A 27,301-nucleotide genomic window follows, 5' to 3' on the forward strand; every position below is an offset into this window, starting at 1 on the left:
ATTCAGAAGTATTAATGTAGTTAAATTTATTTTTTACACTTTTGGGTGTTGTCTATGAAATCTGTCAGTACGCCAGTGTCATATCTATCTGTCTGGAATTAACTTTTGACCACGGCGTGGGGTAGGGTGCGTTCCCACGCAAGTGGCTGATGTCTCTGCCCCGTTGCTAGAGTTCTCCCACTCTCGGTAACACCTCCCTCTTCTCCCGACTACTGGCCCATTTCTGGGCTCCCTAGGCTGTTCCACGGGAGCCCCGCCACATAGTTTTAATTTTCTGTAAATCTTGATTGTCTGTGGGAGATAACTCCATTTTTCAAAATTATCTTGTCTCTTCTTGACTCTTTTTTATTCTTCTGTGAGCATTTTCGAATGTGCTATTCAAACTCTCCCCAAATCCCTAGGGTGATTTGGATTGAAATTGCATTTAATTTATATGTTAATAAGAGGAAAGTTGACATCTTCACAACAAGGATTCTTGCCTTGTGAACTTTGAAAGAGCTCTATTTATTTAGATCTTCTTCTGAGTCCTTCAATAAGTTTTTATAATTTTCTCCATAATGGTTTTACACCATTTCTTATTAGATTTGTTTCTAAGTATCTTATAGGATGGGATTTTAAGAATAGACTTGTAATGGGGTCTTCCTGATGTTTCTGGAGACAAACGGTTTCTGGATACTGATGTTGTATTAAGCGATCTTGCTGAACTTTTTAAAAAAAAGACGCAATAGTCTATAGATTACTCGTGTTTTCTACATAGAAAAACATATTTATAAATAGCAGTTTAAAACTTTTTTGCCAATCCTATTCTACTTTTTATTTTTTTATGGTGCCTGCTAAGCCCCCAGTATGGGATGGAATAGCAACAGTAAGAATGGGGGTATCTTACTCCTGACTTTTAAAAGAATGTTTCCAGTTTTTCATCATTAAGTATGATGATTCCTGTGAGGCTTTGGAGAGTTAAGTTAGTTTCCTTTTATTCCAAGTTAATGAACAGCTTTTATCATCACAGATACTAGATTTTTATTAAATACTTTCCCTGGATCTATTGAGATAATCATGGTTTTTTTCTGTTGATGTGTTGAATTACATCTATTTTATTTTATTTTATTTTATTTTGTCTTTTTAAGGCTGCACCTGTGGCAGGTGGAGGTTCCCAGGCTAGGGGTCCAATAGGAGCTGTAGCCGCTGGCCCAGGCTGCAGCCACAGCAACGCCAGATCCAAGCCAAGTCTTCGACCTACACCTACCCACTGAGCAAGGCCAGGGATCAAACCCACAACCTCATGGTTCCTAGTCAGATTCGTTTCCACTGTGCCATGATAGGAGATCCTTGTCCATCTATTTTAAATGCATGGCTGCATGCATTTTGCTAATATTTTGTGCATAATATTTAAACCTCTGTTCCTAAATGACCTTATGCTGTAATCGCATAAGAGATGTTAGCCTCCTTTTCCCCATCCGTCCTCCCAGACCCGATCTTGGAAGTCAGTGCAGCTGGAAGAGGCCAGGAGAGAGGGCACCGAAGAAAGGGGTAAAGGAGCAGCAGGGCTGGAGTCGCCCGACTCCCTCTCCCCGTGCAAAGACCGATCTTAAGCTGGATCAGGGGAGAAGGGTTGGGAGAGGGAGGGTAAGGGCTTCGTGTGGATAGGCATCTAAAGTTTCCCTTAAACCGTAGGCCTTTTAAGATCTGAGAGTGAGGGTTAGCTGAGACGAGACTGTTCTCGAACGGGACCGTGGGGCTGCGGGGTCTGCTCCTGAGCAGGAGGGTCTGAGAGAGCAGAGGTGAAGGAAGTGGTTGAAGAGCAACATTTTTCGTTCCCGTCCTAACGATCTCGGTCTATTTCATCAACCAGGTACACACGTGGATTTGCATTTGGAGACTGACGTTGTGTAGCAGACATTTCTAGAATTTTTCTTACGTGCAGTTACGTTTTATGTTTAAAAATTTTTTTTTTTTTAGATTGCAGAAGGCAAAGGTGAAGCAATTGGTCACTTTTTAGCAAAACAAATTCTTTTTAATATAAATGTATTTATTAAATTGGAGTTGATTTACAGTTGAGCGTTACTGTCAGGTGTATAGTTTCAGATTCCTTCCCATTGCAGGTTATTACAAGATAGCGAATGTCGTTCCCTGTGCGACAGATCAGGTCCCTATTGTTTATCTCTTTTACATATAGCGGTGATATCTGTTAATCCCAAACTCCTAACTTATCCCTCCCCGCCCTTTTTCTCTTTGGTAACCACAGGTTTGTCTTCTATGTCTGTTGGCAAAACAAATTCTTTTAAATGAGACTTAAACCAATTATTTCAGTGATGATTAGCTAAAATATTGTAGAAATTATAGGTCCCCTTAATGGATTGTTTTTTTTTTTTTTTGGTGCCATAGAGAACCACACGTTTGTGGCAAAGCATTTAAGTAATGTGCAGTGTTCTGCTTCTTAAACTGTCTAGTTCCTTTTTACAATATGTAAGGTATCTAAGCAGAACTTTACTCTCTGCTCTATTTAAACTGTTGAAATTTCTAGCATTTTTGGTCCCTCCTTTCAAAAAGCGTCTTATTTGAAGGTCAGAGAAAATCCATGTCATCTCATTTCAGTCAAACAGCAGCAATAAGTCTAACATTTAATGAGTATTTACTCTCTGCCATACTTGGTCCTAAGGGCTTCCTGTAGGTTTTTCATTTAATGTCATTCTGTAAGAGAACATATTCTAGGGAGAGGAGAGGGGAGGGGCCCATCCCAAATGTGTACCCTTGAATAATGCCATTTTCTCTCTGCTAGAACAGAGTTCTTTGTAGGCAGCGTCGCTGCGTGTCTTCACGAGGGTTGTCTCTCTGCTGCCTGACACACAGAAAGATGCTCAATAAATAGGACTGGAATCCAGGTGACATGAACATTGAATATCATTTAATACCTATTTGATGCTCTGTGGAGGCATCATTTAATTCTCTGACAGTCCACAAAACATGAGTCAGAAAGAGCTAAAAAACCCAAGTTATCCATGCAGAATGGAGTCGATAGAGGCCACACCGTGGGCGATCTCATACGTCCCACTAGAGAATTTTAGAGCTAGAGAACCATCAAAGAGCCTGGAAGTAATAGCATCTAATTTTTTAGAAAGATGGAGTTGAAGGTACAAGACTGGAGGTGGGGCGATTGCTAAGTCCCCCCGGTCCTGAGTTTGATCACAGAACCTACCGGAAAATACTGGAAATCAAGATCCCGGGCCCAACTCCAGATCTCCTGGATAAACTCTGGTGGGAGCCCAGGAATCTGTATTTGGTATAAACCCCCCCCAGGTGACTCACCTCAGCCAGGACCCTGGAATCTGATTACTGCCGAATTCCTGCTGGTAGATGAGGTGGGCCTGGGCTGTGGCGCTGAGTTCCTTGGCTCCTTAAAGACACCATTTGTCACTCAGGGTAAGGACATAAGGTAAGACAAGTGTGTAAGAATTTAAGGGGCAGCATTTAGGATGAAACTCAGAAATCCATTCCTGATGTTAACCTGCTCTCTGTTCTTTCCTAGTCTGTCTTCTGAAGAGAACAAAGACCACATCCAGGCACCACAAATACCAGAAGGGGAATGCAAGAAGAAGAAATCAGACAGCAGTGAAGATGACCTGGAATTCTGGAACAAGCCCTCGCTGTACACTCCCGAATCTAGATTGGAAACTCTTAGACATATGGAAAAACAACGAAAAGACCAAGAAAAATTGAGGTGGTCATTTTTCCCTACCATTGAGTGTGATGGGACATATTTTGATGATTGCACTTGATTTTACCCATGGGTGTGTTAAATCTGCATCAGCCATCACGCACAAACATTGCTTTTTCTAGAAGTTCCCATTGTGGCTCCGTGGTAACAAACCCGGCTCTCGAGTTCCATCCCTGGCCTCACGCAGTGCGTTAAAGGATCCACATTGCCGTGAGCTGTGGTGTAGGTCGCAGATGTGGCTCAGGTTCTGCATTGCTGTGGCTGTGGTGTAGGCCGGCAGCTACAGCTCCAATTCGACCCCTAGCCTGGGAACTTCCGTATACTGTGGGTACAGCCCTAAAAAGACAACAGTAACAACCCCCACCATAAAAGCAAACCCAAAACTGTTTTTCCCCTCATTTTAGCTTTTCGTAAAAGTGTATCCACTAACATTTATTACTATCAAACTACCTTCTTTAGAATGTCATGGGTTGTGGTATTTTAGGTAGGGTTTTGTTTTTATGTCCTTAGATTTTTAACAGCTTTAAATGTATCAAATAATAGCAAGGCCTGGTTTAGAGATACTGGTTATCCCTGTAGCCTGCCCCATCCAGTGCGTTCCTGAGATGGCTGGCTCTTCTGGGCACCCCCGAACTGTCCTGGGTCACGGAGAATAATGTAGTTCTTGGAAACGTGAACTTCACTGGAGCTGGAAACCCAGTTTAAGAAGCGGGAAAATGTGAATAAAGTTAACTTGGAGTTCCCACTGTGGCACAGTGGAAACGAATCGGAGTAGTATCCATGAGGATATGGGTTCGATCCCTGGCCTCACTCAGTGGGTTAAGGATCTGGCCTTGCCATGAGCTGTGGTGTAGGTCACAGATGTGGCTCAGATCCCGCGTTACTGTGGCTGTGACGTAGTCTGGCAGCTATAGCACCGATTCGACCCCTAGCCTGGGAACTTCCATATGCCACAGGTGTGGCCCTAAAAAGACAAAAATAAAATAAACTGACACTAAATCCGCAACAAGAGAAAAATAGAAATTCAAGGGAAAGAATTGCCTAGAGTTCTGTCATCTAAACAAATTTGTCCATCTGATCTCCTAGAGCTTGTCTATATGCCTTTTTTAAGTTTTTATATATTTTCAGTGTTTTCAATAAATAGAATTTATGTTCTGCATTTTTTTTCTTTTTATGGCTGCACCTGTGGCATATGGAAGTTTCAGGCTAGGGCTCACATCGGAGTTGCAGTTGAGGCCTGTGCCACAGCCACAGCAACACCGGATCTGAGCCATGTCTGCGACTGAGGCCTCAGCTTGCAGCAACACTACATCCTTAACCCACTGAATGAGGCCAAGAGTCAAACCCACGTCCTCAGAGAGACATTGTTGGTTCTTAACCCAGTGAGCCACAATGGGAGCTCCACATTCTGCATTTTTCTTTCATGATATTCCACGAATCTTTCCCCTTCGCTCCATTTCTTTCTCTCCCATCTCTACCCCTTCATGGTCATGACAGTTAACAGGCCGGGGTCCACCCCACCAGAACCTTCTCCACCTTCCACAATCATAGACAAGCGTAGCAGTGATTTCTGCAAATGTAGGATGGGTGGGGGTCTTTTTTTTTTTTTTTTTTTCCCCTTTTAGGGCCACACCTGCAGCATATGGAAGTTCCCAGGCTAGGGGTCAAATAGGAGCTGCAGCTGCCAGCCTACACCACAGCCACAGCCACGTGGGAACTGAGCCATGTCTGTGACCTACACCACAGCTCATGGCAACGCCAGATCCTTTAACCCACTGAGCAGGTCCAGGGATTGAACTCTCGTCTTCATGGATGCTCATCAGGTTCATTACTGCCAAGCCACAATGGGAACTCTGGATTGGGCATCTTTGTTAAAAACAAAAACGGACTTGTATTTTATATGTTTGTTCTAAATCATCATCGACACTTTTCTATAACTTTTTAGACCAGTAGGTAGGGTAAACATATTTTGTAAAACTGCAGAATATTTTGTGGCGCGAATGTACCAGTCAATCTCCGTCATCCCCGGATTGATGGGCGTTCACTATGGTCCAGGGTTTTGCCGTCGCAGATGCTGTTGTGATAGCCATTGTTTTACGTAGATCCTCATGTACCGGTATTTTCATTTCTATAACATTGATTCTATGTGGCAAATTTTAAAACTGTAATTTTAAAGTAGGAGCTATATACACAAATGGAGAATTGATAGCTGGTAAATCATGCATAAAATAGACTTATTTAAATATTCTTGCATACCTCATGCAAAGGAGCTTTCTCCCCCATTGAAATTATCTGGCAAATTGCCTTGGTCGCTTGTTTGCCTCACAGATATAGATACAATCATCCAGAAATCGGGCTCCATCGTCCCTTGCCAGCAGTGGACTTCGTTACAGTGAATTGGTGGTGTATTCGCAAATATCCGATTAACTCTTCTTAAACTGTTTCACCAAAGTATTCATTGCTTTCATCTTATTTACTTTTTTACTCTCTCCCCGCCCCTTGTTCTCCCCCCACCCCAATATTAAGTGGAAAAAAGAAGAAGGTGAAACCACCCAGGGTTTTGATCACAGAAGACGGGAGAGCCCTGAACGTAAATGAGCCAAAGTAAGTGAGCCAAGAGGAGACTCGAAGAAGCAGCGTGGGCAGTGCTGCTGCTATGATGGTTTCCATTACAGGTGTGCTCTGCAGAGAAGGTATCTGACCGCTCCTAACAAACGCGACGAGCCTATTACGAATGTCATTTTGTGCATATTTGAAAGCAGAACATACATCTATTACGTTTTCAAGTGCATAATGTCATATTTCATTCTCTTGGCATCCAGAAGGTGATGATATTGACGTATGGAAATCTTAGTTACTTTGGTATCCCCTGCAACCTTGGACCACATACAGTCTTAGGCCTGAAAACTCCAAGTGCATTTTTTTGTTCCGTCTCTTAGTCTTTAAAACTCTGCCATGAACAAGCAGGCTGAGAAGACTGATACATCTCCTGTGTGTGTATACTTTAGACTCTGGAACACGTCTGCAAAGCATTCGAGAGCTAAGGAAAGAGACTGATATAATTACCTCAGTGGAGTTGATGGGAGAGGAAAAAATATTCCGCCTGGAAATCCTCGTGTATAATAGTTATCTGATCTACTCTGTCTGGCTGTGTTAACATGTGAAACGAGAAAGCAGGCAGAAAAGGCCTTTTGTGGTCAAAATATAGACCAGAAAGCCTATGGACTCAATCTTGTTTGGCTTCGTTCCACTCCTCAAAACCTGCTTCCTTGGGTCACTCCCTTGGCTGCGCCGTTGCCATGGCAGAGGGGCTGCCCCGAGTCGTCCTCACGCGTCCGTCTCATCATCTTCCCAGCAGTCTCATGTGACAGGCCGTGTCTCTTTTTCACAGGCCCAGACCCTGAGCCTGAGGTCACATAGCTAATAGGAGGTATGACCGCCTGGCCTGTGCTAGCCCAGCTCTAGTGGTTTCCATGGTCAAGTTTGTAGTCTCACTGCCATCACCACCCCTGACACAGGCATGTGTGTGCACCCACACATCCACACACACACCCCCTCTCCTTGTCCACAGCATGAATGTACCACAGCACACGACGCTAAGCCCTGGGGACACAGAGTGAACATGACAGTTTCTGCCTTCAAGGAGCTTGAAAATCTAGTGGGGAGATGGTCTCTCATCAGCCTGAAATAAGGCTTGCGGAAGACCCTCTGGGCTCTGTGAGCCCCTAGGAAGACCCGTGAGGCTCCTTCAGTCCCATCGTGTTTCTATTCTATGTTCCCATCCTTTCCAGAGTCACAAATTCCAGCCGTCTCCTTGACCTAACAGATCTGACCATACTGATCTTTCCTTTCCTTCTGAAGCAATTTCTTTCCTATGCTTCTGATTCTTTGATCCTACTACCTTCTCATCTCTGCTCTTCGGGATCCTTTTTTTAGGGGGGGGATGCCTGTGGCACGTGAAAGTTCCCAGGCCAGGGATCGAACCCGTGCACAGCAGCAACCCGACACGCTTCAGTGACAATACCAGATCTTTAACCCAGTGCGCCACCAGGGAACTGCTCTGGATCCTTTTTGTCTTATCTCCTGAGTGCTCTGGGGCAAACTCTTCATCTTCTCTTTCCACATTCACTCACCAAATCCCATGGCTTTCAACACAACCAGACCCAGCCTCTTCCCTGGGCTTGAGACCTGTGTGTTCAGTTGGGTCTTTGAGATCCTGTGTGGATATGAATGAGGTGTCGTAAGCTTATCACGACCAAAGCAGAAGCGCTCCCTTCCATCCCCCTCCCACTTGCCCTCAGCGCTGGCTCGTCCCTTGTGCGCCAGCTCCGGGGGAACCTCCCCCAGATGTTAGGACCGAAACCTCGATGCCTCCCTAATTCATCTCTCTCTCGTTTGATCAGTCAGCCTCATCAGTCTTCCTTCTGAGTTACCAGAATTCCCCCCCCTCCTCATTCACTCCATCACCACCACATAGAGGAAGCCTGGACCATTGCAGTAGCTTGTTAGGTCATCGCCATGGTTCATCTCTCGGCCACCCACCAGGTCCTCTACTCAGAACAAAGGAGGAGGAAGGGAGGAAAGGGTGCACAGCCCTCTGTTAAGGAAAATCCCTGGAAAGCACCAAGCAACACCTGCGTTCACAGGTGTTGCTTGGTCATGCCTCCATCGCACGACCTGTCTAGCTGCTGGGGAGGCCAGAGGATGTGATCTTGACCTGGCAGAACCATGTTGCTTGTGAAAATCAGGGGTCCTGTTCCTCTGGATAAAAGGGAGCAGACAATGGGGAAGGACTAGCAGGCCGGGCCGGAGAAAACCTCTCCGAAATTGCCTTTCTAGAGCTCTAATATGAAGGGAGAGTTTAAGTTGGTGGCTGGAAAATGGGAGCATAAGCAGCCAAGGCAGAGGGACAGAAGGTATGAAGGCTCCTGAGACGAGGTCACTTGAACACCTGAGGAAGTTGCACACACACCCCCCCCCGCACCCACCCCCACCCCCAAATCCACTGGATTATTGAAAGCAGTGAGAGTGGCTGCTGCAAACAGACATCCTGCTGACAGCTAATCTAGGGCTAATGGTATACTTTTCCAAACTATTTAGCCTACATTCTTGAATACTGTGGGCTATGTCCTTTACAGAAGAATATAAGTGGAATACTCAAAATGAAATTGACCAAGTCATTCTGAACAGTCCAGGGACAGCATGGAAGTTATACCCAGGACTCGACCTCAGGTACGGTGGAAAGATGAGGGCTTTGAGACCCTGCCTCCCCGGGGCCCACGTGACCTCTTTCCCAGCTCCATCAGCCCGAGCCTGTGTTTCCTCTTCTGTAAAATGGAGGAGATAGATCATGGGCAGCGTCTCGGCATTTCTGGGGGCGATGGAAAGGTCACCAAGGAAAGAAGAAAAAAGATGTCACCAAAAAAAGGAGGCAAGACTGGAGTTCCCTTGGTGGCTCAGTGGTTAACAAATTGGACTAGGATCCATGAGGATGCGGGTTTGATCCCTGGCCTCACTCAGAAGGTTAAGGATCCAGCGTTGCCGTGAGCTGTGGTGTAGGCTGGCAGCTGTAGCTCCGATTCAACCCCTAGCCTGGGAACTTCCACACGCCATAAGTGCGGCCCTAAAAAGCCAAAAAAGAGAGAGAGAGAGAGAGAGGACAAGACTGTTTAAAATTTAAGGAGTGGGATGCTGGATCGGGGAAGCAAATGCAACCTGAAATTCTCCATCCACAAGTGACTCCATGTTTAATTTTCTTCCAGCAGTGAAATAGAAAAAGAGAACTTTAACCACCAGATGTCTCTGTCTCCGCACCGATGCTAATTTTTTTGTCTATAGTTTAAGATGCTCATATTGAAACCATGTAAACGGAAATAATTTATGACTATGTTGAGGGTTGCTGTTGAAATTTCTTAACTAACAGATTTTTTTTATTGACCAGCCACCAAAATAACTTTTTCCTTGAAGATTATGAAACAATCATTATCACATTTCTTTTGCTAACGGGATGGGTTTGTCTGGGAAGTGTCACTAAAGGCATCCTCTTTCTTCCCCCTTAGACTTGACTTCTCTTTGAAAGATGATGAAAAACGTAACCAGATCGTCCTGGACCTCGCCGTGTATAGGTAAAGACATTTTATTATGCATTTATTTAATGGCATTTCTTTCTACTTTCATTCTCCAGCAGAGTCCCTTGAGTTCTGCAACGTGAACAGCAGCCCGCGGCATGCGGAAGTTCCCCAGCCAGGGCTCGAACCCGCGCCACAGCAGCGGCCTGAGCCACTGCCAGATCCTTAACCACTGTGCCACAAGAGAACACACCGGCATGTTCCACATACCGTCCGTATTCTCCTGGAGCTTACGGCCCAGTGTGGGTGACGTCCCCAGGCGGGCATCTGAGAAGTGATGACAGAGGGAGAGGAGTGATAGAGAGGAAAGGGCAGAGCTCAGGAGCGGAGAGTGGGGTGTGAGCGCGTAGTCTGTGGTGGGGGGTACGGGGATGGCTGGGGCAGGAGGGAAAGCTGGGGACAGGAGCGCTGAACATTGAAGAGTAGGATGCAGTGAGCTCTACAGAGAACTGGAAGGGAACTGTTCTAGGCAAAGGAAAAAACACACCTGCAAAGCCACGGTAGGTCAGGGCAGATGAACTTTTTAGGTGGCCCTAAGCACAAAAAAAGAACCTGTAGTCCTTTTTTTTTTTTTTTGTCTTTTTGCCATTTCTTAGGCCGATCCCGCGGCATGTGGAGGTTCCCAGGCCAGGGGTCTAATCGGAGCTGTAGCCGCCAGCCTACGCCAGAGCCACAGCAATATAGGATCTGAGCCACGTCTGCAACCTACACCACAGCTCACGGCAACGCCAGATCCCCAGCCCACTGAGCAAGGGCAGGGATCGAACCCGCAACCTCATGGTTCCTAGTCGGATTCGCCAACCACTGCGCCACGATGGGAACTCCTGTAGTCCATTTTTGAAGTGATAGCTATGAAACATGAAGTTGTAGGAAAACTTGCCTCTACTGTGTATTATTTTAATTTTTATTAACACAAGGCTTTATGAACACTATGTCCAGCTGTGATGCACAAGCTTCGTAGTGATCTGAGAGGACAGGCACCACGTATGTGCCCATTTTACAGATGAGGAGACTGAGGTTTAGAAAGGTGAGGGAAGGTCGTCCGAGGTAATAGAGCAGGAGGTGGAGTCACTTCTTGGGGTCTCTGGGGCTGAAGCCTGAGCCTCTCACCCCGCATTGTCCTCCCTGCCTTAATGTTTGTGATCTTTGAATCATCACTGTATTTTCAAATGTTCACTATCCAAATTTTAACATGTACAAAAACAATCATTTGGGGAGTTCCTGCCATAGCACAATGGGTTAAGAATCCAGCTGCAGTGCTCGGGCACTGAGGAGGTGGGGGTGGGGGGTTCTGGTTCGATCCCCAGCCCAGCCCGGTGGTTCCAGCATTGCTGTAGCTGTGGTTCGGATTCAGTCCCTGGCCTGGAAACTTTGATTGCCTTGAGTGTGGCCATAATTTTTTTTTTCTAGGTCCATACCCATGGGGTATGGAAGTTCCCAGGCAAGCCAGGCAAGGGGTCACATCGGAGCTGCAGCTGCCAGCCTACGCCACAGCCGCAACAACACCAGATCCCAGCAAGCCTCGCCTGCAACCTGCACCGCAGCTCACAGCAACACCGGCATCCTTAACGCACTGAGCGAGGCCATGGATCGAACCTGCGTCCTCACGGATACTAGTCGGGTTCGTTACTGCTGAGCCACGATGGGAACTCCCATAAAATTAAAAATAATAATAATCATTTGGCCAAACATCTAATTTTAACAAGCGATATGGAATCTAAACCTCTCATCTGCTCATGAAGTCGAGGGGAACGGTGGCCCCCGATCCTGGGGTCACTGCATGGGGGTAGGGCTGGGCTTGATGGGCAGGATGCATCTCGGGGGGGGGGGGGGGGAGAGGTGGAGCCGCTCTTCAGGAAACATGGTCTCAGGGCAGCTGCAGAACAGCTGCAGGGAACTGGGAGCTGCTGAGGAAGACGGAGCTGGTGGTTTCAGACCCCAAGCTTAGTGGATTCAGCATTCCTGGCTATTCAAGTCAATCTTAGGGGCTTAAAATAAAATATTCTTGAAAGAACATGGCAAGCCATCTTTTGCAAACCTCTGGTGTTTCAGGCTGCAGATATTTTCGGGTGAGGGGCAATCAATGCCAAGTGTACTTGTGGGTCTAAAAATGAAATCGCTGATATATTGACTTTCCTTTGGTCTGAGAATTAATTTAAGACGAGTATTCTAAGACCCTTTTAGTATGCAATGATAAACTTTATTTAAAGTGTTCCCACAAGTGTGGGCTTATATTTGCACTTCTTTAAACTTCATGTTTTCGAAAATCCTAAGACTTGGTGGTTTAATTTTCAAGGTACATGGACACCTCTTTAATCGATGTCGATGTACAGCCAACATACGTGCGAGTCACGGTCAAAGGAAAGGTGAGTGTAACCCCAGAGGCTGTTACCACTCAAAAGCTCAGCCTGAACCCAGCCAGCCTGCCTCAAACCAGTTTGAAGTCGGAGTTCCCACCGTGGCTCAGTGGAAACGGATCTGACAAGTATCCGTGAGGATGCAGGTTCAATCCCTGGCCTTGCTCCTTGGGTTAAGGATCCCACATTGCCATGAGCTGTGGTGCAGATCACACACATAGCTCAGATCCCACAGTGCTATGGCTCTGGTGTAGGCCAGCAGCTACAGCTCTGATTCAACCCCTAGCCTGGGAACCTCCATATGCCAAGGGTGTGGCCCTGAAAAAAATTTTTAAGTCATTCTAAAATAGAAACTCAGTCAGAGTGCTATGTTTTAGACACACAATTTTAATACAATAGCATTGTCGCTCAGCAGGTATGGGGCTGACCATTTTGTACCTTGATAAAATGACTGGTTTCGACCCATATCTATTTATATGTTACTACTTTTTTCAGAGCTGATAAATGATCATGTATGTGGTAGCCTATGCTTGAAATTCTCTTTAAATACATACCCATTTAAAATTGTCGATGGGATTTCATTCCATAGCAACTAGTTTCATCATTCTTGAGGGAGTATTTTTTGCTGATTCTGAGCATTCATATAAGTTAGGCTGAAGACTTTAAAGTGGAAATATGTTGATGTCTTACGACAAGAAGTTTCATCCATAAATTCTCTATCAGCAATGTTATCACAAAGGGACCAATCACTCCTTGTAGCTGGTAGCTGTTCTTTAGACCAGTCACTACGACTGGTAAAACAGTTCGTTCATCTCAAACACAGCCCGTATGTGTTTTTTCCCCTGCATTTTTAAATGAATGGCGAACCCTACATTTGTAGTGAAAATACCTCTGAAAGCACCCCCTCCCGTGATCTGCATCGCGCTCCACCTGTTTCCTTTCAGCCATTTCAGCTCGTGCTCCCTGCAGAAGTCAAACCTGACAGCAGCTCTGCTCAAAGATCGCAGACAACAGGGCACCTGGTCGTCTGCATGCCCAAGGTAGGCAGTGTGTCATCTGCGTCCATCTGAGTCTGGATATGCTGGCTCTCGAAGGCACTTGACCTGTCAGGGCTCACGATGACCTCTGACCCAGGTGCTCCGGGTGCAGAGAGCAGCAAAGCCACTCACGGCAGCCCAGGCAGAAGGAAGGCCTATGAGCACAAAGAGCTGAGGCCGGGTCGTGGCTGGGGCCTGTCGTGGCTCTTTCTGCGTGTAGTTCTCCCCTCTGTAGCCTTCCCCTACCACGCAGCCCAGCGCGTGGGTGGGAGCTGGGACGTGTCCAACACAGGCCCCCACCAAGTGTGGGTGTCACGTGGGGACGGGAACTTTCCTTACACATGCCTTTGCGAGGAGATGTCCTAGGCCTTGGGGCGCTGACAGAAATGTGATCGAATTCCAGATATTGAGCGTACTAGTTTTGTGACTTGGGCAAGTTGTTAACCTAGTTCTGAGCCTCTTTTTCCTAATACTGCGCTTTTATTTTTTCTTTTCATTTTTAGGGCCGCATCCGCGGCACATGGAAGTTCCCATTCTAGGGGTCGAATCGGAGCTGCAGCTGCTGGCCTACACCACAGCCGCAGAAACTCAGGACCCTTAACCCTGAGAGGGGCCGGGGACCGATCTCTCATCCTCATGGATACTAGTCGTGGTTGTTATCACTGAGCCACAGCGGGAACCCCCTAATATCGCTGTTAAGAAAGATAATACACATAAAATTCCTAGCAGCATGAGCCCCCAATGAATATACTGTTGCCCTCATTATCTCTTTTTCTTTTTTTCCTTTTTTCCCTTTATTTTTAGGGCCACCCCCCCCCCGGCATATGGAAGTTCGAAGGCTAGGTGTCAAATTGGAGCTATAGCCACCGGGCTACGCCAGAGCCACAGCAACCTGGGATCCCAGCCGTGTCTGCGACCTACACCACAGCTCACGGCAACACCGGATCCTTAACCCACTGAGCAGGGCCAGGGATGGCACCCCTGTCCTCATGGGTACTAATTGGGGTCGTTACCACTGAACCACAACGGGAACTCTGCCTTTTTTTGTATTATTTTTATCACAGGGACTAGTTAGTATTTTAACTAAAACTCTTTTGTTTCTTTTATTTGGATGGAGAGTGGTATATATGTACTTTTTTCAGTATTTTTTTTTTTAAATCGAAGGAAAGTTGATTTACCATATTGTGCTAGTTTCAGATTTGTAGCATAAAGTGATTCAGTTATTTCTTTTGCAGATTATATTCCATTATAGGTTATTACAAGATAAAATAAAATTCTCTGTGCTTTATAGTAAATCCCTTATCTATTTTATGTATAATAGTTTGTGTCTGTTAATCACATATTCCTAATTTGTCCTTCTCCTCTCTCTTATGCTTAATGAAATAAGTAAAACAGAGAAAGGCAAATGCTATATAATATCACTTATACATAGACTCTAAAAAATAATGCAAATGAATTATATGCAACACAGGAGCAGACGCACAGACATAGAGTACAGAAGTGTATATGTACTTTTGATATGACTGAGCTAAAGATGGCCAGGATTCCCTCTGCTGACTTTCAGACTCCTTACCTTTGATCTCAGAGCTGAATATCTGAAACAGAAGTTGTTTAGAGGAGTTCCCAATGTGGCTCAGCAAGTTAAGAACCTGGCATCGTGTCTATGAGGACGCAGGTTCAATCCCTGGACTCGCTCAGTGGTTAAGGATCCAGTGTTGCCACAAACTGTGGCATAGGTTGCAGATGTAGCTCAGATCCAGTGTTGCCATGGCTGTGGTGTAGACCTCAGGTGCAGCTCTGATTCAACCCCTAGCCCAGGTTGCAAAAAAAAAAAAAAAAAAAAAAGTTGTTTAAAAGCCTTCACAGGCTTAACGTGTAAAACTCATTTGTCTATTTAGAGTATTTGGATTCTTCGGCCTGTGAATGAGTTAGGATGTTTCCTGCTTCAAACTGCAGAAACCCCAAAGAAAACTGGCTTTAACCATAAAGAAGTGTTTCAACTCTTGTAACAAGATAAGGGAGGGAGGGAGGGAACAAGGGATCTGGCGAGGGTCAGGGCCTTTGTGATATGTTAGCTTTGTCCTCAGACCAGCTTCCTTCCTGACAAGAGCATTAGCAGCACTGAGGGGACTTGCTTTCTTGTTCTTACCCTGCACGAAGACAGACAGAGAATCCCAGAGAATTTCCTGTGTGGTGCAGCAGGTTAAGGGTCCAGCATTTCCGCAGCAGTGGCACAGGCCACAGCTGCAGCGTGGGTTCCCAGCCAAAAAGAAAAAAAAAGAGAATCCAAAAAAAGACACAGAAGGAGGACCTCTCCCATCACCATGGAATAAAAACTCCTCTTAGGAGTTCTCTTGTGGTGCTGGGTAAGGATCCAGCATTGTCACTGCAGCATTCTGGGTTGCTGCTCTGGCCTGGGTTCAATCCCTGGCCCAGGAACTTCCATTTCATATGCTGCAGGCGCAGCCAGGACCAAAAAAAAAAAAAAAAAAGAAAAAAGAAAAAAGAAAAAAGAAAAAAGCTCCTCTCTACTGATTTGGCCAATTTAGCTGAAAAGCCCAACAAATCTTGATTAGCTTAACCCTGAACAGTGGACGCAATCTCCAGCCAAAGAGATGGTTGCCCTTTTTCAGCTCCTCTGATTTTGTATTTGGTTACTGCTCTCTCATCTCCTGAGCTCGGGGTTGGAGGCGGGGTTGGGTCAGCTTTGCCCAAGTCATTCAGGTTTCAAAGGGGAAGAGTGGATAAACCATTTAAAATCTGGTTCTCCTTGTGAGGACGCAAAGGAGGGCGGGAGCACAGAGAGTAAAAACTTGATTAACCAATAAGGTCTCTGTAATGATTTAATAAGCCTTCATTTTCCCAAAGCCAGGTTTGTACCAGATTGATTATAGGTAATCAATGATGTATTTTTACTCTGAGGCAATAAAACCGCAAATACGATTTGTTGTCAAGCAATAAAACAACAAACACAACTGTAGGAATGGCATTGTCCTTGTTGACTGTAACAAATTAAGGAAATGCTTCTGTGCTAATCAGACTCTCCTACAGGGAAATCTAAGCGGTAACTCAGTTACCTCCGCGTTTTCAGAGGGACCTTTGAATGACACTGGATTCGACATTCCTCTTCTTTTTTCTTTTAAATGTCCATTCTCACAGAAAAGCCCAAGAATAAATGGTAACTGCGCTCTCCTAAAAGAAAATCAAATTATTTGCATGCTTGCTACAGGGTGCCAGGCAATTGACCAGAAAGCCTCTGCTGTCATAGCTTATGAATCTTTTAAATAAATACAGCATTCTATTTCCATTATCCTTTTTGTTTTTATATCTGTTTAAATGTTCCATGTTAAATATACATGAAAACATAAAAAATGGCTTATTAAAGGAAAAGCATTTTAGAAGTGCTTGGTAGAATATGAGATAATTTACACAGAAAGAATCAGGATGGTTTTTTTTTTTCTCAATAATAGACTATGAGTAACACTTTTTCCTTTAAGGTATTTACTTTTTAAGATTTTAGACTCGCGTTAAAGTAATATTGACATAGAGCTATGTCTATCACTATTCCTTTTAAATTATTATTAAATTAATTTATTTCCTTTTATCATCCCTTTTATATTTGTCTATCATTATTCCTCCTAAAAGTTAGCTAGTCAGTAAAATCAATCTTTGGAGAATAATTTCTTGCGCAGAATTAGTTCTTTTTCATTCAAGAGTTAGGTATTTGCAAGGCCTGTAAAGCTCAAAGAACAAAATTTTTTTTTCTTAAAAATCATAGAAAGTTAAAAAGTGAAATTCTAATTTCATATATTAAAATTCTAACTTTACTCTTAAAAATACATATTACTGAAAACTAACACCTTCATAAGTCCTGTTGATTGAAACAGTTGAAGTACTGAAGTTTGAGCTACTATGTCATTTTGTGTGTCTGTACTTCTGACTTCCTGGGTTATTGTCCAAGTCTGACCTGCATTACAGTGGGACTGAGGCATCTTCTTGGAATTTCAAAGCATGTTGTAAAAATCAGGCAGACACTTAGATATACTTCTGGTTCAACCATAGGACGGTGTTGTCAATATGTTAAGTGATAACTTAGTACTTCCAGAATAGCTACAGAGTTCCCCTCGTGACTAAGGGACAACGAACCCAACTAGTATCCACGAGGACGCGGTTTCCATCCCTGGTTAAGGATCCAGCATTGCCACAGCAGTGCTGTAGGCTGGCAGCTGCTGCTCCCCTTTGACCCCTAGCCTGGGAATTGCCATATGCTGCAGGTGCAGCCCATTAAAAAAAACAAAAGTCCTTAGACGTTTGTAATACTTGAAGACTCTAAATTAATGAAAAGAGCATCAAATTTGCAGTTTATTTGTCCCTTCTTTGTGATAGAATTTGTAAAGTATACCTGTGAAAAGCTAAGCTATTTGATTATGCCCATGCTATGATCATATTGTATTTATTTACGGAAATTCAGTGATGAACTTTGTATACATTTTTCAAGGACACAAAATTTAAAATTGAGGTTCAAATATTTCTTTTTCTTTCTTTCTTTCTTTTTTTGTCTTTTTGCCATTTCTTGGGCCGATCCGAGGCGCATCTGCGACCTACACCACAGCTCATGGCAACGCCGGATCCTTAACCCACTGAGCAAGGCCAGGGATCAAACCCACAACCTCATGGTTCCTAGTCGGATTCGTTAACCACTGAGCCACCACGGGAACTCCATCAAATATTTCTTATTAGAAGCTTCATTCAGCATTTTGTCATAAATGTCAAGTCGATAGTTTCCCCTTTCCTACCCCTGGATGAAGCTGGATCTGCACAGACTGGGCGATGACAAATAGGCATGTTTCTTCAGGTCTGGTCTGTCACAGGGGTTATGGCTAAAAATTTTGCTGTTGACATGCTGGTGGGTTTCCGTAGCTCACCTCCGCATCCACAGAACTTTCATCTTTTGCCAGCTCTCCAAAACCAGTTGCCTCCCAATATCTGCCACAGCGTCTGTAATCGGTGGGTGATGTAATTAATACTCAGGTATCACAGCCCCTACAATGCTGCCAGAATTCCTGTCTCCATTTGCTGTCTTTGTAACTTACCCTGTGGGTAGCACGTCTCCCAGAATGCCCTCTCCTACGGCACTGCCTCCACCATGATTTCAAGGGTTGATGTCTTGGCTAGAAGTGGCTGGGGGGTAGTGGATGGAGAGGTACTCTGGCTTTCTCCGAAAATGGCACCAGGGAGCAGAGGCACAGGAAACTTTCAGTGTTTCATGAGGTTTTTCTCAATCCTGCTTCACTGGTCAGTGAAAGAAATTTTCTAGCTTCTGACACTGCTTTATTCATTAGTCTTAGCTTTTACAATTAAAGAGTCTGTTTCCAGTGCCTGATGCCTTTTATGATATTAGCTATATCCAGTCAAGAAACATGGACCCATGGGTGTCATCTGTCTACCAGAAACTCACTCTTATTTTCTTTAAGGCCACACCCTCGGCACAAGGAGGTTCCCAGGCTAGGGTTTGAATAGGAGCTATAGCTGCGGGCCTACGCCACAGCCACAGCAACGCCAGATCCGAGCTGCATCTGTGACCTACACCACAGCTCACAGCAACACCAGATCCTTAACCCACTGAGTGAAGCCAGAGATTGAACCCACGTCCTCATGGATACTAGTCTGGTTCATTACTGCTGAGCCACAGCAGGAACCCCTCACTCTTCTTAGAAGAGTCATTAATCCTTTGTTCAACACGGCAGCCAGATGATCATTTTAGAATATATGCAAATCAGGCCATGTTTTCTAGTCATTTACAGTTAAAGCAAAATCCTCCGATAACCTCCTCTTGCCATTATCCCTTTGATGTTATCATTCCAGCTACCTTGGCCTCCCCGCTAGTTCACAAATATGACAGGCATCCTCATACCCCAGGGCCTTTGCACGTGCTGTTCCCTCTGCTGGAATGCCCTTCCCCCAGATATCATCATGGTTTTCTCTCTCACTTCTTTCAAGTTTCTTTTCAAGTGTTATTTTACCGTCAAGGTCATTCCTGATCCCCATGTTTAAAAAGCTTTCCCTTCCCTTATCCCAGTATATTCTCTGCCCCCTGTTTCTACTGTATTTTTCTTCATAGAATGTATCCCCACTGGACAGATCATGTATTTCATTGTTTATTTCTCTGTCTACCTCCTACAACAAAAATTTAAGCTTCATGAGAATAGGGACTTTTGCCTGTACTTATTACTACTGTGTCACTAGCACCTAGAACCGAGCCTGGCAAAGGGTAGCTGTTCAGTAAATTTTGGTTGAATGAATGAATGCGTTAAATGCATCTTTAAAATACATTTTAATATTTAGAATACAAATCTCCCCTAGTTACTCTCCTCCCTCCCCAACCATTTCCTCATTATTTTTTCATGTGTATTATTCCAGGTTAACTTTCGAACAATTTCTATCCAATTCTGCCTCCAGCAATGCCATTTGAATTTTTATTGCTGTCACCTTTCAAAGACAGTGAAAAGAAATGATTAAGGCAATGGGCCCTGGAGCCAGAGAACCTGGGTTAAATCCTGATACGTCTATTAGCTGCTGTGTGACCTTGAGAAATTATTAATCCCTCTGTGCCTAAGGCTCCTTGTCCATAAAGTGATATCAATAATCACTCACACCGCAAAAGGTTGTTTTGAGGATTATATAAATTAATATGTGAAGCACACAGACGCGAACTTGGAATATAATACATGCTACATTCATGTTACTGTTAATTCATGTTATTCATCGCTAGTAAATTAATATTGTCACTTTAATTCATAGTCATTCCTACGAATAAATATGTTCATTATTGAGATGGCATTGAATTTATAGACTGTCATGAAAATGAATTGATACAGTTACATAATTAAAACTGTTACGCAATAATGTATTTTCCATTTATTTACTCTTAGTCCCTCAGAAGTTCTGTTTTGTAGTTTTCTCTCTCAAGCTGCTACCTATTTTCTGAATGTTATTGCTAGTATGTGCGCTATTCATTCCTCTTCTGAGTGGGTTTATTCCCCATCTCATAGCTCAGCCTTCAGTGTATTTTCTTAAATGTGTGGTCAGACTAAGTGATATGCACATAGACAATCTTGTCATCCCAGCAATGTTTGTCACATGATCTCATCACAGTCCAACTGAACAAGATTTAACTGAAATTCTGCATTCAAGGAGAAGCCTGTATCCCATCATAGATTAAACTCCCATCTAGATCCTCCATTGACAAGTTACAGGAGCGCTCCAAGAATATGCTTCATGACTTCCCTCGGAGGTTCTTTCAGAATAATTAACCAAGATTAAAGAAGTTGCCTTCTGAACTGAGCAGCAAAATATATTTAAACTTCAGTTGGTGACTATCTTGCTTGATTCTGCTATAATGAGCCCGGGGGCGAAAGTCATAGATGAAAGTCAGTATTACAGACCGTGTTTCTAAAAACACGATCTCAGACTCCCTTCCCCTCAGCAGCTGGATATGTATGTCTCACTGCTTTCTCTCCACTTGAATATACTTGCCGTGTCCCCCACAGAAACTCACTTTTTTTCTCTGCTAATAGAATGACCTGATGGAATGTCAGGTGTGTCTACAGGGAGGGCCACCTGGTCATCTTGCTAGGTTTCCTCTTCCATTCATGCTTGTTTGAATTGTTTTAGAACATTACTAGAATTATTTAGACTATCCTTGGCTCATTATTAAAATTTCCAACCCTGAAAAAAGGAAAGCATCAAAAGATGACTTCCACGTACTCAAACCACCCTATCTTTCCTCTTGCCCACCTCGGCCATCCTGATTCTATGAGTGAGCTCTCTACGACCCATTCATACTCCCCAGATGTGTGTTGCATCCTGTTTCCACGTGTCTTTGAAAGGCCATTCCCCGCCCCAACCCTGACAATTCTCTCATCTCTCTACTTCTTTACTGAATTTCCCTTCTATACATCTTATTCCTGAAAACGTGCCAAAACATCTCCCTTCTTCAAAATATAAACAATGCAAAATAAAAACTTTCCCCTCTACTTACTGCCCTGACCTGGTTTACAGCAAAACCCTTAAAGCAGAGGTCTGTATTTACTCTTCAGTTATTTTCTCATGATCTCTAAAACCAACTCCAAGGAGGCATTTGCCTCTTCTCCAGCCTCCCATTCACGGACATATCTCATTTCGAGGCCTCCCATCCTCTCCACATTACCAGATCCATCCTCTTTTCAATCTGACCTTCCAGCAGCTTTGTACACCATTGATCAGTCCTTCATTCCCAAACACCTGTTCACTTGGCATTAGCCACGTCACTGTCATTTGATCCTCTCTCGTATCACTAGGTCCCCCTTCCCACCGAATGGCCTCTGTCCCTGGATGCTTCTTTGCTAGTTCATTCTCCTATCCAGGCCTCTGAATGTTGGCATGTCAGTTGTTCAGTTCTGGGATTCCCTTCTCTTCTCTGTTTACACTTATTCTCTATAGAATCTCATGACTTTAAATAAGATCTCTAGAGCTCCATCATCTGCTAGTTGCCAACCAGGCAGTCAGGAGTGACTCTCGTACTGAAGAAAATTTAGAAGGATGGACCACATATTTTAAAAACATCTTGACGGTGATAGGTGGTGAGCAGTTGCGGTCTACTGACCCCAAAGGAATGGCTGAGAGGATACACGATGCTTTCAGTGACCACCCAAGGGTAAGAGGAAGAAAGTCAACGTCCAGAGCCTAGCCTGGATGGGGACTCTAGTAAGCCACCCCCACTCTGGGATGTGACTCTGAAAAGGTGTCACCTGGGAGGAAGGTGAATGAGAAGCCATCCAGTCTTCAGAAAGCCTTGAAGCCTGTCTAAATGGCTCCAAAAGTGGGCCTTGAACTTGAGTGAAGATGGTCTCCAGGGAGTACCATCCACACATGCCTGGCAAAACCCAGGCACCTAGAAGTCAACATTATCCACTGACTCAAATAGGGAGGTAGATAGATAGATAGGTGGGTAGGTGAGTAGGTGGGTAGATAGGTGAATGAATGGATAGACAGATTTTTTTTTTCACATAAGTACCCAGCACACAAAGGTAAACTAGGTGCTCCCAGAGACATGAGTGGGATCCCAGGGGAAATCTAATCAGTGTTTGGGAGTCTAGTTGTACTGGGTTCCCGCTTTTCCTCCTCGGGGGAAACTTGAGAGTCCCCCAGTTTTTGTAAATGCTAAATTGCAAGGCACAGACTCACACTTGAAATCTAAAACACTTTTTCAGTTTGGGGTCTTCCGGAAGTGGAACCTCACCTGGGGTGTGAGTGCAGGTGTCTTTTTGGGAAATACGGGAATGCTGGTCAGGAAGCAGGGAAGGGAAGGCACCAGGAGAAAGTGCTAGCTCTTTCGGGAAAGCTCCGGGAGATAGTCCCAGAATAACTGCACTGGGGGGGGTGATGGAACTGGGGTAGTAGTACACCAACCCCTGCGGATGCTGGGTTGATGGTTATTCCCTGTGGTGCCGGGTAGGGGATGGGGTGATATGGACTTGCCAGCACTTCTGAGCTATTGCTGACCTGGAACAAGGAGAATAATCATCAACTTCTTCAGGTAAATGCAGGGTATTTCCCACTGAGACTCTCTCCAGCAAGACTGAAAAAGGATATTTTCTTTTAAAATATCATTATCATTCTTGATGTTTGTCCTAACTTAAGAAAATATCATTTTCAATTTTAGGCTGTGTGTATGGATGACTCTTCATGGGGAACTGTCAGATAAGATTGCACATTACAAGCATGAAAGAATTTCAAAGGAACTCTTTGATAGTTAGATTTATTCTCCTTTTATTTCAAAACCATGGCGCTGTCTTATGCAACTGTCAATATTGATTTTACATATAAATATCAGCAATTGCACCTTCTACGTTTTTCCTCAGACAGCTTGGATATGTTTGAAATCAAACCCGCTATTCTTACCCTTCTTATTTTTCTGATTAGTTTTTCACGATTTAAATGTTCTTTGCTGCCAATTGTGTCTTTATTTGAGGTAGAATATACTTCAAAAATGTTTGACTTATTCAAGTATTTTTATCTGTTCAAAAATTTTTCAATAACGTGCTAATGGTAATTTATATATTTTCTAACTGTGGATGAATGAATTTTCTTCAATAGAAAAAAGAGCTTTTTTTTTTACTTTTTTTTTGTCTTTTGTTGTTGTTATTGTTGTTGTTGTTATTGTTGCTATTTCTTGGGCCGCTCCCGCGGCATATGGAGGTTCCCAGGCTAGGGGTTGAATCGGAGCTGTAGCCACCGGCCTACGCCAGAGCCACAGCAACGCGGGATCCGAGCCGCATCTGCAACCTACACCACAGCTCACGGCAACGCCGGATCGTTAACCCTCTGAGCAAGGGCAGGGACCGAACCCGCAACCTCATGGTTCCTAATCGGATTCGTTAACCACTGCGCCACAGCGGGAACTCCCAAGAGCTTGTTTTTTTTAAAAAGAACTCTTTTTTTTTTTTAAGCAGGCTAAGTGAATTATGTACCTTTCTTAATAAATTCAATGAGAATAGAGTTAAGAAATAACGAAGTTGTTAAAATATCAACAGTAAGTTTGGATGTAGATACTAACTTCCTCTAATGCCAGAGAAAAATTAAAAAGTCTTATTGATTCTGAGGTTTTATTTAATAATATTCTTTTATGGGAATCTGAACTTTGCATATTTAAGTGTTTGACACCAGTATTTTAGGTAATTAAGTAATAGATATAAATACCAAAAAATATGGAAGAAGATGGACAATTTTCAAGTCCCCCAGTCCTTCGGAAGTTGGCATAAGGCTTTCTGGGCAATAGGGTCTATTTCAGTGGTGGGAGAGGGAGGGCTCAGTGCTGACACAGATGCAAGTTCCCTACCGTCCAAATCAAACAATTGGCTACATCGTGGCAGACTGGTATCTAATGGGCGTAGACAATTCTGAAGTTTTATGAAGAAAAAACATGGAGAGACGTTTTGGAAATTCCTTACACGGCGTCGATGAAGGCATTTGCTTAACGTGTATACTTAGGCAAGATGATGGTGGAGGAAAAACATGTCGATCCATCAGTAAATTATATGGGAGTTCTTCATATCAGATGAGGGAATTATTTAGCATGTTTGGGTTGCCACAACATGGAAATCAGGGCTAGAGCTCAGAAATGGAAAACTTGGACTTCCCTGGTGGCCTCACAGCTAAGGATCTGGTGGTGTCACTGCTGTGGCTCAGGTCACTGCTAGGGCTTGCGTTCGATCCCTGGTCTAGGAACTTAGGCATGCTGCAGGCACAGCCAAAAGAGAAGAAAGAAAGAAAATGACAAAGAAAAAAGAAATGGAAAACTTTCTTCAAAATTCTGAGAAACTATATTTTCATCTAGTGGGAAAAAAAAAAGCCGTCCCTCCACCCGACTTGGTATTTTTGTTAACATCACACACGGTGGTAATGAAATTAGGAAATACATTTAGAACGCTGCTCTTCCTGCTGAAAAAGAAAAACCCGAAAACCTGAGAAAGCCCCCAGCACCTCCCGCCCCAAGTTCAAAACACCTTAACGTCTCCCAAGATCTGCCCTCTGCCAATTCTTCAGCCTTATTTCCAGCTATTATCTGTCTAATATCCTGGGCTGGTTTGTGTGGTCCTTTACCTTCCTATCTTGGTTTGTGCTTGTTCTCTTCCTGGAGAGTTCTTTATTCCCGACGTCATCTCCACCTTGTGGCCAATTCCCGCTCATTAACTTTAAGATCTGCATCAGATTTCACATCCTGAGCAAGGCTTCTTTGATCCCTACTCGGCATGTCACCCAGTTTATGCCTCTTCCTTGGGCTTCTATAGTAGTCTTTGCATAAATCTATCAGTTGGGCTTTCCTCAATGTATTTTAATTACTTATGTGTATTTATTCCTCATGAGACGATCAGGGAGATTTATTTATTTATTTATTTATTTTCGGGGTCATTTCAAAATCTGTCATTCCATATCAACCCCTCAGTCCCAGGCTTGGCACATAGTAGATGCTCAGTAAATATTTCTTTGAGAAGATTTAATGAAGGTAATAGTTGAAACTATGATACAAGATGAAAATGCAAGAGAAAGAGAAATTTATTTCTGATTCTCATGAATATTGATATTTAAAAAGCCTGAGTAAATTCACAGACAAACGTTAGAAAGTCAAATGTTTATATTTTCTCTCTCAACAAATACCTTCCCTTATATTCCTTTTTCTTTGTCCATTCACCCTTGGAGCTTCCCAGGAGCAAGTCTTCATCTGAAATGGAGTGATTGGTTACTTATTCTTATTTAACTTCATTTAAATAACTATTTGGGAGTTCCCGTCGTGGCGCAGTGGTTAACGAATCCGACTAGGAACCATGAGGTTGCGGGTTCGGTCCCTGCCCTTGCTCAGTGGGTTAACGATCCGGCGTTGCCGTGGGCTGTGGTGTATGTTGCAGACGCGGCTCGGATCCCGCGTTGCTGTGGCTCTGGCGTAGGCCGGTGGCTACAGCTCCGATTCAACCCCTAGCCTGGGAACCTCCATATGCCGCGGGAGCGGCCCAAGAAATAGCAACAACAACAACGAAAGACAAAAAAATAAAATAAAATAAAAATAACTATTTGGTTGAATCATGGAAAATTACTGCTTTTTAGGTCAAAAATAGTCAGATGTTGGTAAGTTCCATGGCTCAACTTCAATATAAGGATAAAGAGCTAGATCTCTCTCCCTCCCATCTCTCTCTTTTTTTTTTTTTTTGTCTTTTTTGCCATTTCTTGGGCCACTCCCGCAGCAGCATGTGGAGGTTCCCAGGCTAGGGGTCGAATCAGAGCCGTAGCCGCTGGCCTACAGCAATGCGGGATCCGAGTCACGTCTGTGACCTACCCCACAGCTCACGGCAATGCCGGATCCTGAACCCATTGAGCAAGGGCAGGGATCGAACCCGCAACCTCATGGTTCTTAGTCGGATTCGTTAACCACTGCGCCACAGCAGGAACTCTTCCCTCCCAGCTCTTTACTGCAGTTTTACACAGCTCTTGTAGGTGGTCTGGATTGCTTGGTTTGAGTGACTTTTATAACTGGCAAAGCAAACACATGCATTTTGTTAAGGTCGATAAAGATGGTCTCTGCATAGGATTCTGCCTCAAGAAGTAACAAGACTCCATCCCAGGGTCTATTTATTTATTTATTTATTTATTTATTTATTTATTTATTGTCTTTTCTTAGGGCCGCACCTGCGGCATATGGAGGTTCCCAGGGTGGGGGTCCATTCAGAGCTGAAGCTGCCAGCCTATGTCACAGCCACAGCAACGTGGGATCCAAGAGCGTCTGTGATCTACACCACAGCTCATGGCAACACTGGATCCTTAACCCACTGAGCAAGGCCGGGGATCGAACCTGCATCCCCGTGGATACTTGTCAGGTTCATTAACCACTGACCAAGGTCCTTTTAAAGCAAAGGCTGGAAAACCGTCTGTCTGGAAAGCCTTAGAAGGGATGCCTACATTCTGAAGTCCTCAGTGTCTGCCTCCGTGTTCACCCCCAATTTACTTACAATCGTATGAATCCGTGAGTTAAAATAATGTAACACTATTAAGATGTTAATTTGTACCTTTGTGCCTGCCCTGCAATTGAATTTTCAAGTCGTTGACTACATTTGCCTCCATGGATTCAGGAAGCCATTTGTCCCACATTATCTAATTTATTAAACATATTTTGGCCTTTACAGCTTTTCCATTAGTCATCCCTAAACACACTTCATACAAAAGAGTAAGAAGTTCAGTGTCAACAAACAGCATTTCCTAGAGGAAGAGCAGCGCCAGGGCTGCAGATACAGAGGGAAACCAAATGTTAGTATTTCAGTACCTGGGAACTCTGACCCTGTGATCCTCTGCTTGGGAAAATCAGATCTCTTATCAGAAGAGTTTTTCCTGCTCTTCCTGTAAATATTGGTGTTAAGATGGATTTTAGTGTTACTATGAGTGCTAGTGTTTTTTGTTTGTCTTTGGGTTTTTTTTTTTTTTTTACTGATGATTTCTTAATTCCTTATAACCTTTCAATTAAAAGAACCTTTGAAA

The 27,301-nt window shown here is 43.9% G+C and overlaps 1 protein-coding gene across 2 annotated transcripts in view; it reads left to right on the forward strand.

Annotated features, from left to right (window-relative positions):
* The window catches only part of DNAAF11 (dynein axonemal assembly factor 11), a 72,980-nt gene that overhangs the window by 32,988 nt on the left and 12,691 nt on the right, over window positions 1–27,301 (forward strand). For both annotated transcript variants that reach the window (XM_047783227.1, XM_047783228.1), the window contains 5 exons: window positions 3,527–3,718; window positions 6,242–6,319; window positions 9,775–9,840; window positions 12,140–12,209; window positions 13,145–13,240. In XM_047783227.1, coding sequence (XP_047639183.1) covers window positions 3,527–3,718; window positions 6,242–6,319; window positions 9,775–9,840; window positions 12,140–12,209; window positions 13,145–13,240 — 502 coding nt within the window. The remainder of the gene's footprint in view (window positions 1–3,526; window positions 3,719–6,241; window positions 6,320–9,774; window positions 9,841–12,139; window positions 12,210–13,144; window positions 13,241–27,301) is intronic.

The sequence above is a fragment of the Phacochoerus africanus genome, chromosome 6 (assembly GCF_016906955.1).
Source record: "Phacochoerus africanus isolate WHEZ1 chromosome 6, ROS_Pafr_v1, whole genome shotgun sequence".
NCBI lineage: Eukaryota > Metazoa > Chordata > Mammalia > Artiodactyla > Suidae > Phacochoerus > Phacochoerus africanus.